Source organism: Ambystoma mexicanum, chromosome 6q, assembly GCF_040938575.1.
Source record: "Ambystoma mexicanum isolate Mex_15411 chromosome 6q, UKY_AmexF1_1, whole genome shotgun sequence".
Taxonomy (NCBI): Eukaryota; Metazoa; Chordata; class Amphibia; order Caudata; family Ambystomatidae; genus Ambystoma; species Ambystoma mexicanum.
The window spans coordinates 60,855,070-60,869,267 of NC_090937.1; the positions used below are offsets into that span (position 1 = coordinate 60,855,070).

The 14,198-nt window shown below is 44.0% G+C and overlaps 1 protein-coding gene across 1 annotated transcript in view; it reads left to right on the forward strand.

Annotated features, from left to right (window-relative positions):
• LOC138515768 (glyoxylate reductase/hydroxypyruvate reductase-like) overlaps positions 1–14,198 on the forward strand; it is a 251,739-nt gene that overhangs the window by 107,658 nt on the left and 129,883 nt on the right. Inside the window, exon 2 of the mRNA XM_069630479.1 lies at positions 3,545–3,675. Within this exon, the coding sequence (XP_069486580.1) occupies positions 3,545–3,675 (131 nt within the window). The remainder of the gene's footprint in view (positions 1–3,544; positions 3,676–14,198) is intronic.

Sequence of the window (14,198 nt, forward strand, 5' to 3'; positions counted from 1 at the left end):
ATGCAAATAAAGCCTGCTGTGGCATTGTGAATTTCGACCTAGAAAACTGGTCTGGCCTCTTTATTCAGGGAATCTCCTGGAGGTCTTTTTGGCAGGGTGCGGGGGGAGTTATGAATGAGGTAAGCGTGCCAGTGTTTTTGAGGAGGTGCAGCTGTGGGATGTATTGTAACAGCGTGTCCGAGAGGCAGGACAGGTGAGGACTGAAGTTCTGTGCCGACTAGTGACGACCAAGTAACAGTACAACAGTGGTCGCTGAAGATGGCGGTGATGAGCAGTGCCAGCGAGACCAGGCCCAGCGCCATCACCTGTACCATGGGCTCCATGGCCAGGGATGCTGGGGCATCACACGGGGCTGAGCGGGGCTACTGTGGGGGGTGGCACCCAGCATACAGCCTGCGCCCCCTGCAGTCCTCAGTGTGGCTCTGTTGCATGCTTCCCAGGAGTGAGCACTCTGGGCATTACTCTGAACCCTGCGGCTGCTGTCAGTGCTGGGGGCTGCAGCGGTCTGTCACGCACTGTCACTTGAGGTGCGAACGCGCTCTCCTTTCTGGAGCTGCCTCTGTGTCTCCTATCTGGTTCTATGTTTCTCCATCCCCCGCGCTTTCCCCGCATCTCTCTCCTCCCCTGTAGCACCACATAATTCAAAGGGGATAACTCTTACGTGGAAAGGTGTCTTTGTAATACTTCACCTGGCCAGACGAAAAAGGACGCAGAAACTATTTGGCAAAACATCTTAAAACAAAAAGTTGTACTCTGCATGTGCTGTGCCAACTTCACATAGAGCTCCACACCGGATATTTCAGAACTCCATTATTCGTTTCTACTGGTGACAAGGCGCCATTGCTGGTTTTCTCCACATAACGAAACGAATTCCTGTATGTCAGGTTTTTGAGAGCTGCCATTTGCATGACTTTTGCTACAAACGAAGGCTAAAGCTTCCGCGATGGATCGGAGGCAGCTACCTCCAAACACAGACTCTTTTTTTCTCACCATGCTGATCTTTTTTGGGACAGTTCATTTTGAAAACCATGATATTTCACCGCGCGCGCGTGCGTGCTTGCGTGCGTGTGCGCGCGCGTACATGTGACAGAAGGTTGGGTCTTTCTTTCTTGAGACACCACTCGCTCCCCAGTGTGCAAACAGCTGGGCTTTGAAGCTCCGAAAGCAACAGACAGAGAAGACGCTATTTGTTAGGCATAATGAGGCACAATGTGACAAGGGTTTTATTGCAAATAATAGACGATAAACTTCAAACTGCAGTGCATGCCATTAAGGGAGAGAACAAGGAGTAACGGAGCTAGAGAGGAAACTAATTAGCAGGCGCCGCACAGTTGAAAGGAACTGCTCCAGCGCCCCTGTTCTGTGGGGATGCTCTATAAATTCCTATTCAACTGCATTCATTTTTCAGAAGGAACCCAGCAGACGTTAGGGTCTAGCTTTTCCCCACACCCCGTTTCATGGGTACATAACTTAACTGCTGCGTTTTTTAGCACATTATTGGAAACACTTTAAAGCCCTCCGATACTTACAGCAATGCAGTGCTTTGCGTTATTCTGACACACAGATCAAATTCCACCTGTTCGAATCTCTAATTGAACGCATAAGCGAATACCATTTGCACTTTTTTCATTGGCACTCCATGAGACTGTGTCTACGGGGGAACCCCATTTCTTTGCGAGTCGTGTGCATTTTTCGTGAGTATCGTGAAGCCATTTCTATATGTATTAATACTGTTCAATTCATCTTTACATAGTCAGAATAGCACTATACGGAACAAGTAACTGAACTTTAAATCTCAAATTGATATGTGCTTACACAAGGGAGGTGCACTCCTTGCTGTACAATGGGCACACACGTGAAACCTGCCTTAAAGGCTGCATTTCACCCACTGCAGCATACATTCTGACCTATGCAGCGTGGAAGAGATGCTTGTAGGTGCATTGTCCACAAGGCTTTCTGGGGCCTGGGTCCAAAATACCTTCAGCTGTCCCTCCATAAATATCTTCCCTCGTGAGCTCTTTTCTCCTCCACCTCCAACTCCCTCAGGGTCAGTCGTTTCTCAAAGAAACGAGCTGGGGGTAGATATCTGTCTTCGGCTGGGCCCTCCCTCTGGAACAGCATCCCTGCTACTCTGAAACTTGAGGAGAACCATCTCTGGTTCCAGAAGCACCTGCAGACCTTCCTCATTGCTTCTGCCTTCTCTCCTCTGCTCCCCTGCTGATCTGTTCTGTCTCAGCATCGTGCACCTGGTTACCCTCTGACTTTTGGGGCCCAGATACCTGCTCACCCTGCCACCCACCCGCACTGCCTCCTGGCAATCCCTTGTACAGGGGTATTGGTAACCCTACACCCCCCTTTTTTTCTGCACTTATCAGACACACTCCGTCTGTTGCCTCAACATAGCACCTGCCACTTGCTGGCTGCACTACCACTGTTTGTTGCTTTTCATTATGTATTTATTAATTTATTATTTATTTGTATTCCTTCGCTCAGCACTTTCCACTTCTCTCTCCCTCCAATGCACTTTCTCCTTTCCCTCTCCAATGCACTTGCACATTCTCAATGTCACTGAGCCTAGTAAGGTTATTGTTTTGGTCTCCCTTGTTGCCCTCCCTTGCCTCATCGCGGTCTGAAACACTTGTGTACGAGCGCGATACAAATAAAATATCAATATCTATAATAGGCCAGAAGTAACCTTTTCATAGACTGCTAATGTTGGCCTTCAAATGCTACTTATCATTCTGATTACAGCAAGAATCAAGAGGGTACGTGGACTTAAAGGGAGTAAACATGCTTATTTTGAATGCAGCATACCAACCTATGGGTTGTGATCGGGACGAGGGGGGTTGTGTGACCAGATATTCTTGATCACTTAATTCCTTTGGTTTGGTGGAGGGGGCCCCAAAGATGTCCGTGCCCAGGGCCCCAAAAATCCTTAAGATGGCCCTGAGTGGCAGAAGGGAGTGTATCATTCTTTATGGGACAAAATCAAGTTAATATCTAATGACAGTTGATAGCACTTTAATCAAGTTAAAGATAGATTCCCATTTCAAATTACTTAATTTTAGTGTTAATTAAATGTGTTAATCCGATTTGTGAGATCAACAGAAGCCACCAACTGTTGCACACTGATACTGCACCAAGTTTAATATTTGATTTTACATAATTTTTTTTAAACATGAAGAAATAAAATATACTATACAAATGCAAAATGTGAATTCCGATCTGCGATGTCAAATCTAGCCAATCCGCCCCCAACAGTCTGGCCTGAATGATCCGGAACTCCATGTGCATTGGTTACCCAGCTCCACTACACAAGGCTGGTAAAGCAGCTAAGCGCAAGGCTTCACCTGACACAGAAGCAATGTCTTGTCGCTTATGTTTCTCTCCAGTCGCAACCCAACCTGCCGGTTCCTCTGGCTTGATCGAAACGGAACAGGACATGGCACACAGTCAATTATGCACATTCTCTTATAAACAACATGTTGGTAAATGATAGAGAAAACATTGCCCTACATAATGTCGGCCTCCGCTTACCTTCTAGATGTGACATTGACCAGTGGGACTCTGATGATCCAGTGCCGCGTGAGGAGCTGTTGAAGAAGGTTGCCGGTGCCAAGGGCTTATATTGTCTGCTAACAGAGAAGATTGATGAAGAGGTATTGAAAGCTGCAGGTACTGTACAGCGCGAAGAGGCAATGTGCCCAGAGTATACAAATCTGTTCAATTGGGTGGCCTGATGTCTACCTTTGTGTGCTTTGAGACTAAATGGTGCTCTGTGTATGCACTGCGATAATCTTCCTACTGGCTCCCTGAGGACAGGGTTCGCCAATTCTGTTCCTCAAGAGGTAAATCCGCTCCATGTTTTCCGGATAACCAAACAAAGTGCAGTGAATCAATAAGGCAGTTATTTTCATAGTCGTTGGTCATCTGGAAAACCTGGTGTGGTTGAGTTTCTGTAAAACTCCAATGAAACCTTACCCTGTGCTGAGAAACATATCACTTGTGGCATTTGCAAGAATAGTAGTTCTTCTGGCAACAGATCCACACTCTAAGATGGAAGAACTGATTGACAGCATGGCTTTTGTGTATGTCCTCAGAGCATTTTAACACAAACATTTCAGTGGATTTCATATTTAGTCCCAGTGGCATCCATAGCGTCCTAGCGCTGTAGGCAAATCGTTGTCCCAAATGGATTTTGCATTCACTTTCGCTAGTTACCATCGTGAATCTACACTGTATCTCACGAGAAAAACCTTAATGACACCTAGAAATATTGGGATGGTAAATTGAACAAGGCAGAAAATGTCATCATTAGTCCCCTAATCAATCTTTGAAAAGCAAATTCTTCAGAAAAAAGCAAGTGTCTATGTTGTCAGTTTGGATGGCCAGAGAAGGACACACTGCTACAGTGGTGTGGGCAGCATTTGTGTGAATACAAACCCATTCTAGTGCCTTGATATACCTAGATGGATGTGAAGAGAGGCCACCTCTGCACATTGCCTCAGTGAGCAACTTTGGCTAGCACAAGCCACAAGTTTGAGTATTCTTTTTAACTCTCTCTAACAGCCGCGGGGCGTTTCAATTTTAATTAAATTGTCTTTGTTTTTATGACATACCAATATCTTGTTGTTTTTTTGTAACAACACCATAGTGTTTTAATTACACTAAATCCATCCTCACTTGATTCCTCCTTGTAGGGAGACTGGGTTTTTACCCTTGAAGAAGGCGTTTTCCGCCGAAACGTCACGGGACCACTCACCATCTGGCTCAGATATGCCTGTCCCCACACACCATCTGATCAATATCTAGACGTAGGTCAAAGACTTGGTTACCTCCCTCAAGAACCTAACACACCTTGGAAACAACTACCAGGATGTTCTTTGTAAAAACCTAATTCTGGTTTTCTATTCACAGTTGGACGGTTTATGTGATCATAATTGCTGAAACAATTGCCCTGCTATTATGTTCATGCACTAGCAATTCTAGAACCATGTACAAATAACTTGAAAAGTGTGTCTTAAATCTGCTTTTTGTTTTGTTCGATTTTCAATATGTTTGCCAACTTGAAGGCAAGTGTTGTTCATAAAAATAACTAAATATTAAGGGAAACTGAACCCCTATTCCTTCTTTTGCTTGGACCTTAGTCAAATAAATAAGCTAAAAGTCAACCTTGAGATTCCTTTTGTATTTATACCTCGGCTAATCATGAGTATACAGTGTTTCTGATATTCAGCATGTCGAATGAGATAATCTTTGGAAAAAACCAAAATGCAAATTGAAGTAAATGTATGTGGCAGGACGCCACCATTTTGTTTCAAAAAATCAGTGAGCAACTTAGACATAGCAGGAACCATCACGTGACGCAGTGGAACCACACCAAGACTTTAGGCATTGAAGACGTGCTAGGTCAGAAGAAACTGACTAAAGGCAAAGAAGACAGTACAAAAGAAAAGAGCGTGTTTCGGAGGGAGGTGAGAATAAGGTTCCTAAGTAATAAGATAGACAAGAAAAAGGAGATAGATGAGGCAGAACAGGGCCCTACTGTGATAAAGGACCAGTTCATGAGATGTAAGCACCTAGTTGAAGAACTCATGGAATTCAGAGCACAGGCAGAGGGCCACTCGTCAGGGTGCGGAGTCATTGAAGAGTAGTCCGGCATGCTGGAAAGTCCATCAGCATCAGCCTAAGATGCGCCCCCCTGTCTCTTGTATTTTTTATAACATGTCTGTTCCTGGATCATGCCTTGCTACAGGCTTCATGGATCCCTTAGCTTTGTACAGTATTTTCTTTGAATAATTGAACTTATTTTCCCTCTCTGCAGCAATCTACTTTCAAATGAACACTTTTGTCTTGACAAGTTATATCTGTGTTGCAAAAGATAATACAAGTGGAAACTGCAGCAGGTTATGTACATTATTACTTTAGATTTGATGAAATGTTACGTACAGGCACAAACACTTGTGTATAGGCGCGTTATAAATGCCATATCATATCATATCATACATATAGCCAGGTAGAGCTACATGAGAAAATTGCACCGGGAGCACGCCTGCAGGAGCGGATCCCACCTAACAAGGAGGGTCCAGGGAACTATCCCTTCAATTCACATTGGTGTAATCGTACTCCCAGGCTATCAATGACCAATAAGAGAAGAAGCCCAGTTTGAAAAGGCCCAAGTAAGGCCGAAACACGTGTCACATACAAGTTTAGTATTCAGAGATGTTTTGGAGTGCCTGGCGCACCAGTGGGGTACAGCACTAGACATCTACATGAGATTACTCCTCGTGTCTGGGCTGAGAACAGGAAGCACGATATCTGTCAGCTACGCCTTCCTCCTCTGGGTTCTCCTAGGATGCTGAACAGTTTTTAAGTTTGGGCTATTAGGTGGCAGTGCCACCACTAAGCCAAAACTATTGATTTAGAGTACAGATAGGGAGAATGGCATATGAGGAGGGAGACAAAGCTTGAAGGTGTTGGTTGTTTGGTTATTTGCCCACCCGGTGACTGCCCAGGGCCATGCTAATCCCTATGGCCATTCCGACCCAGTTCCTGCCCCTCGCTGCCCAGAACAGCACTCAAAGTGCCTGCCAGTGTTTTTTAAAGCAATCTTCTGAGAGTTAATAACTTAATTGGAGCAGTAAACGCACTACTGCTGTAATAATAATGTCTTCACTAGGTTGGTCTTCAGCCACTCAATTTATAATCACTCTGCATGTTCTTCACTGAAGTCCTGTTAAAAACAAGCATTGGCGAAGCCAACAGTTTTGGCTTGTGCCCAGGGACTTGGCCCAGGGACTTGCACCATTTTGCACCTGGTACCCTCAATGGCCAGTTAATACCACTATGGCAGTGCCTGGTAAGTGTCTTTCCTATGCCTGCAGAAAAGGCCAAACTGATGGCATTGCCAATGCTTGTCGTTGATTGTGTTGGGGTTTATTTGGGGAAAAACATGATTTTTGCTTTTTTCCGATTGGAGTTCAGTAGACCTCTTGCAGATCCAGGTTCTTTTGGAGGCCTTCCTGAGCATGAGGCAGAATAATCACTTTGTCTGCTTTTGACAAACTCATTATCCTAATGCCATGCAAACATGGCAGAGCTGGATTGATGGTGAACCTTGCCGTAATCTCTGAACCATGCTTACTATCTGCATTTCCCAAGCATTGTTCCTCGCTTACTCCCTAAATATCCTCCAATTTACTGCTAAGAGGCTGGGCTAAGGACAAGAAGCAGGGCTTGCTTTCCCCACCTTGACCCCAATTTCAGGAAGCTGAGGGTTCCGCGTGAGCAGGAAGAGGGAAGGGTGGGGGTGGAGCAACATTTGCTCCAGGACAGCAGGGGCCCAGTTATGCTGCACCGTATATCACAGAAGCCGCCAAAGCACACGGCTCCTCATGCAACCACATGGTTCCTTGTGCAAGCACATGGCTCCTCAGACAAGCACATGGCTCCTCGTGCAAGCTTTCCTCCTACAAATACGAAGCAACTGCACCACCGGGGAGAGAAGCCCTTGATGTCCCTTTTCCGTTGAAGGGGTGTGGTGTAGTGGTACACACACATTTCTTTGCCAATTTGACTCCCTAGGTGCAAATATCATGAGATTCACCAGGCATTTCGGTAAGAAGGGTAGGGTGCAGACTGGCACTTATGGGGAGCATAGTGTCCACATCTGGACATGAGAAGAGGTAGTTTACAGATGATAACTAAACCTACTTTATGATGTTTTACTTGACGTAAAATTGCCCTATTGAGACATTTTAGGCATCAGGATATGTATGGCTACATTACATGTGGTGAATATACTAGATGTGTCCAAAAAGGAAAATAGTAGGTCACGTTACACCGCAGAATTTGTTAATAGACGGTTAAATTAAGCCATGGAGCAATTATCCAATACTGTCTGTCAGCCCATGGATGAACTCCTAGTCCTTTCCCTGAGCCGACCTCCAGGGAGAAGTAAGCCTGCATTACCCCTCTCCCAGTCAGAAGCATGGCTTAGCTCTCCTACGAAGCAGTTGAAATAGTAACACGCATTGGTGATCTGACTAGCATGCATTATCAGGCATGAGGCTACAGCCAGCATCTAGCACATGTAATGTTTGGTGCTTGAGCCAAAAGAGTTGCATCTTGGAAATGTTGGTTTAATGAGAAAACAAACTCCAAAAGAAATGCAGAAGAAAGTCCCTGCCAATCGTTGGATCAAGTAAAGAATCCTGTCACAAGATCATAGATTGCTGAATCCGATTCATTTTTATCAGGCGAAACAAGGCTATTCAAGTGGATAGTTGCTCCTTCATAGAGGTCTATATTGATGCGCCCTACCTTGTAGATGCTGAAGAGCAGACCAGTCCTTTGGTAAAGTAGATAAGTGACAGCCGTTGAGTGGCTACTATGGAAAATGCAGCTTCTGGGGAACTGCCAGTTGGTCACCAAAATGGCTGAAGACCTATGAGATCTGCTTTAGGGATCCCATCTCACTCTGGTTCGAACCGTCAACAGGTTCATATCTATGAACGGCGAGGTTCACCCAAGAACAGCAAATACCCACATGACCTACTCCAAGTGCGCACTTGCTTTGTCAGTCAGGTGGTACTTGCACTTCACTTTCAACTGCACTTCTCACAAGATGGTGATCTGGAAAGCGAGCACACATCACAGTGGTCCGGCTGTGGTGGCCTGTCAAGGCTGACGGGCACCGCTAATAGCGTACAGACAGAGATGAGGGAGTGCCAGCAGAAATCCCAGTGATTCACAGTTGAAAGCTGCAGTAGGAACCGAGTTTTAGATCACTAGGAGAGTGAGACATTGGTTGTGAGGAGCACAGAGAGCTTCTGATAGGCCTGCAGGTAGAATGGCAGAGAACACCCAGAGGTGAAAGGGTTGACCTATCAGAAACAAACACTTGTTGTCAAAAGTGGGCAGTCAAAAGAAAGTGGGAACACATTAAATCTATTATAAGGCAAGACTTCCCCAGATTCCCAAATGAGATGCTTACTTGGCTGAGAAATCAAGAGATGTGCTGATTATTGAGGGTTAAGACGCCAGCTTTGCTGCCTCACCTGTCCAATAGGAAATCAAAGGGAGACAATGCTAAGGTCATTCAATCCACGCCCAAAGGTTTGGGGACAATGAAAAGGAACTAGAGGTTGCTAATATTAAAGACATGGCACATTTATCCATGAGGTTTTACACACAAAAATCCAATACATTTGAAGTTGTGTGGGACAAATCACTGAGACAATATATGATAAATCAAGTAATTAGTGTTCAATATTTTATTATGGAGATGTCGAAGGATTTTAAGAGTTTATAGTGAAACTCGAAAGTGCCAAGACTTTCTGACACCTCTTCACAGGTTCACAGTTTGCAGTGAGGCGCCGCAGTCTGAAGGCTCTAACTAGCATTTCCCCAGGTTTAGGTTTCAGCTTTCAGCAGCCTCTTCAGGGGAGGTATGAGACTGAGCAGTCTCCAGGACTTCATCACCCTATTGACAACCTCAGGATAGGTGTGAGACTCAACAGGTCTCCTAACCAGCCTCCTAACAGGCTCTTGAGCACTAGAGAGACTTAGGGCCTCATTACGATTCGGGCAAAAAATCCCTCATTACAGGCACTGGCATTGCCGGTGCCGGTAATGACGGCAAATCCCCTCATGGAGTCCTACTGGACTCCATTAATGAGGATTAACTCCATCCCTCCAGCACTCGTAATCTGATGGCAATGCTGGAAGACAGAGTGCCGGAAACGGTAATAGTCTTTGCCGGTATCCTGGCGAGTTTACCGCCAGGATACCGGAAAGGCTATAATGATGCCCTTAGTCTTCTCAAGGCTCCATTCAGTCTGGGTCAAGTTCAGGATCCTAGGAAGTATAAGGAGTCTAACCATCCACTCCAGTTGTGCAGACTCCCTCTCTGCCTTTTTCAATCTGTCTTTACCATCAATTTTCCGTAGATCATATGGCAGGCAATTCCAAGCACGGGGACCTGCAAAAGAGATATGTCTATCACCCCTGGAAACCGGCCTTGATGGTGGAATCACTAAAAGGTGCTGTCCTGAAGACCGTAGACGATGATCTGGGTCGTAGGGAACAATCTTTGAGGAAAGATATATAGAAGCAGTTCCTCTGAGACACTTAAAGACTAAGTTAAGGACCTTGAACAGAACTCTTTGCTGTACTGGTAACCAATGAAGATTTCTCCTGAACTGGGACATGGGCGACCGTCTGGGCAGGGAATAGACCAGCCTAACGGCTGCATTTTGAGCAACCTGCAGACACTGTAGACACTGGTTTTGGCCTTTTGGAATACCCATTAACAGGGCATTGCAATAATCTAATCTGGAATTTACTAGTGCACCGACTATCAAAGAGCGATCTTTATCTGAAACAAGTGGCAGCAGAGATTTCAACAGTTTAAGGTGGTAGTACACAGATTTTACAATTTGAATTACCTGTAGATTAAAATTCGTCTGCCAGACACATCCAAGGTTCTTTACCTTGTATGCAAAAGATACTGGGACCCCGAAAAGTGCAGGACAGGACATATACTGGGAGATTTTGGTCATTTTTGTCTTAGATCCAAAATGTTATGATCTCTGTTTTAGCTGGGTTAAGTTGAAGCTTATTAGCCAGCATCCAACGTTTAATTTTACTGGCACAAGCCAACACTCTGTTCATTGCTTCCAGAGGTTCTCTTATCCGAACATAAATCTGCATGTGGTCGGCATAACACTGATAGTGCAAGTCAAATTCTAAGAAAATGTCCAACAAGGAACGAATGTAAATATTGACTCAATGGAAAGAGGGACGAGCCCTGAGGCAGTCCACAATTCACTGGTAAAGAGTCGGAGCCAAATGAACCCAGTTTGACTTGTTGGGTTCAATTAGTCAAAAAGGATGTGAACCATTTCAGTGATTCATTGGACACCTGAGCCACTGTAGATAGCCTAGAGTTAAGAATGTCAAAATACATTGTATCAAAGGCTGCCGACTAGCATGCTGACATCGCCCTCATCGGCAGCCTTCAAAATATTGTCCCAGACTGACACCAGTGCCGTCTCAGTCCCATGTCCTGGACTAAATCCTGATTGGTACATATCCTGATTGGTACATATCCTTCCAGAAAATCTTGCAATTGCACCGTGACGATTTTTTCCAGGAGTTTGGATGGCCAGGGTAGCCCTGCAATGGGACGATAATTAGGAAATACTTTGTTATCCATTGTGTTTTTTTTTCAAAAGTGGTGTGGGATAGGATTTTCTTAGCTCCTTTGGAAAGAGTCCCTGAGTTAGTGATGTATTTGGGACAGATCAGAGTGGCCCACTAAGAGCTGACACATGCCTCTTAGCTAGGTATGCAGGTAGGGGGTCGTAATTGAGATTGGTGGGCTTTAGTTTAGCGATAAGGTCAGAAACTGTTTCCAAATCCACAGGGCTAAGGGTACATTTAGGACACATCTGATCTTGCCTTTTAGTCATTTTCTATTTAACATGGTCATTTGCTGAGTTACGGAATGAAGGTCAATTTCTTTCCTGATATGATCAATTTTGTCAGTGAAAAAAGTATTGAATTCATTTGCCAGGGCCAGAGATGGAGGCAGATGTAAAATTGTACATGAAGGAGACGCAAAGTTTTTTTATAGTTGTAAACAATGCTTTTAGCCTATTCTGGGCAAGGTCGATCTGTTTTTGGCGACACAATGCTTTAGCTAAGTCAATAGTCTTCTTCTAGGCTTTTAATGCTGTTTTTGCCTCTAGAAGGTGTACAGGTGACCTAGTCCTTATCCGTACCTTTTCTTTCTGACAGTGCCCTTTTTTAAAAATTCCCAAAAATTCATTGTACCACTGGTTATTTCTACTCCTGGTTTTGTTGGTACTTATTTTAGGGGCAAAAATGTCAAAAATAATTTGAAGACAGGACATAAAAATCAGAAATAACCAGACATTTTCTGTCAGCCGGAGCCACAGTTAGTCCATTGAGATGTTGTGTGCTGATAATAACATCCATTTTCTTTTTACTATGTGCCAGTTGAACATTAGCAGCTATACTTTTTCCACATAGCATCTGTCCCAATGGGGTAGCAAACTTGACCACATAATGATCTGACCATGTAACCGGTATATTGTCCTGATGGCACACAGTTTTCCCTCTGAACTTTACTTCCCTCTGAACAATACTATGTCCAGACAGTGGCCACCTACATGGGATGCCATTTCAGTCAGTAACGTAATATCGTGGGAGTGCATAATGTTCTTAAACTCGATAAATTCCAAGTTGTCGTGTTCATTGCACCATATATTGAGGTTGCCCAAGATAATTACATTTGAATAATGAAGTGCTTCTGTTCCAAGATACACGTCGAGGTCACGTAGAAAGGACCTGGCTTGACCCGACGGTCTATAACAAAGTACTAAGAGATGAGAGTCATTATGAGAGGTAAACAAAGTGCAGGTAAGGAGTTCAGAGTTCATATTCCAGGATGGTGATTGAAAATTACGGTGGTCCAAGGATGACCTTGCAATAATGGCGACTCCTCTTCCCCTCATGAGCCCTCTGTTTGCCCACTTAATCTGGTAATTTTCTGGAACTAACAAATGAAAGTGTGCAACAGAGGTAGCTTTAAACCAAGACTCTGTTATGAATAAAATATCAAAATTCAGTGAGGTAATAAGATCATTGAGTGCAACAGCATTCTTTATAGCAGACATGGTATTGATCAATGCCACCTGCAAAGATAGTGAAGCAGGTCCAGCTGTGGCAAAATGACTATTCAGGATGCCCAATTGCCTAATTTTATTCAGCGCCCTTAGGGTTATTGTACCACCCTTAATATGCTGCAATTCCTGCAGGAACCCCGGTGCATATTGCGGCATAGCACACTGCTCACAACACAAACAGATATACCCAATGATAGTGCACAGTCTAATGGATTCACAATATCCGCACTGTCCCACCGGTAAATATCACGTCTCAAAGACCTACGCCAGTGGCTAAATAAGAAAAAAATACATACACCTCACAGTTGGTTTTGAATCAACAGCCCCCAGCGCCGACTGTCGAACTGACTCGAACAGGCCCAAACAGGCTTTGCGTCAGCGCAAGCACTGACGCAAGTCTTTTAAGCCTGCAGTGCGGGAAAGTGATGCGTGCAGTATAAGCAGCACACAAAGTCAGTCAACACACACAAATTCTTTAAATATTCTTTAAATATACTGATAAAAATAATCCTAAAAATAGTTTTTAAATTTTTGCTATTTAAATATGATTTTTGAAAATAGCACTATGCAACTAGCTTAACGTTTGAATTTATGTCGCAGGTCCAAGCACTGTGATTACCCTGTATAACAGCAGTGCAACACCTAAGGAATTGGTCCTTGGGACTTTAAGTCTGCCGCAGTGTGTTCTGGGATTTTGATACAAAGTAATTGGCTGAGGCAGAGACAGGAAAGGAAAAGAACCTGGCCACCATGTTAGATTACATTTTTCCTATGCGTAATAGCATGCAGACGAAAAAGGGAGAAAAGAGGGTGCACACCAGAGTAGGATATGTTTCAAGGAAATATACTTAAGAGTAACACAGAGGAGGTGTTTTGTTCGTTTCTTAGGAGGTGTAGGGGAGGAAAGGAGGGTTTTGGCACAAAAACCCTATGGTATACAAGAACAAAAAAGAGGACCCAAGATTGGAGTCCTCCCGTCCCCTGCACACTCTGGAGATACGCGGCTAAGGCATAATTGTTTAAAGTAAATATTTTAGTGCTCTATCGAAGTGTTTGTGAAATGACACATTAAATTCTAATATTTCTTATTGGAATTAAAGAGGTAATGGTGTAAAAGTAAAGGGAGGGTTATCTCCCATTTATTCATAAACAATAGTTGAAGCAGAAGCAATAAAAGTAGCAATACATCATCTACATCAGCATAGTTAACAGAAATTCCACTGTAGTAGGCTGACACGTTTCGAGGTAAATCCTCTTCTTCAGAAGCCTTTGTGGAGCTGTTATTGAAAATGGTATATACATAAACAAAGCAAAGAAACCAAAAAGGGTATTATTATATATAGATACAAGGCATGAGAAAGATGGATACCTGCATTACCTTAGTGGTTAAATGGATCGGACTGCTGCTATATTTAATCCGTATCCATGGGAATCAACAATCTCAGTCCGTGAGGATTATGTTGAATTGCACTGAGGCACTAGGGA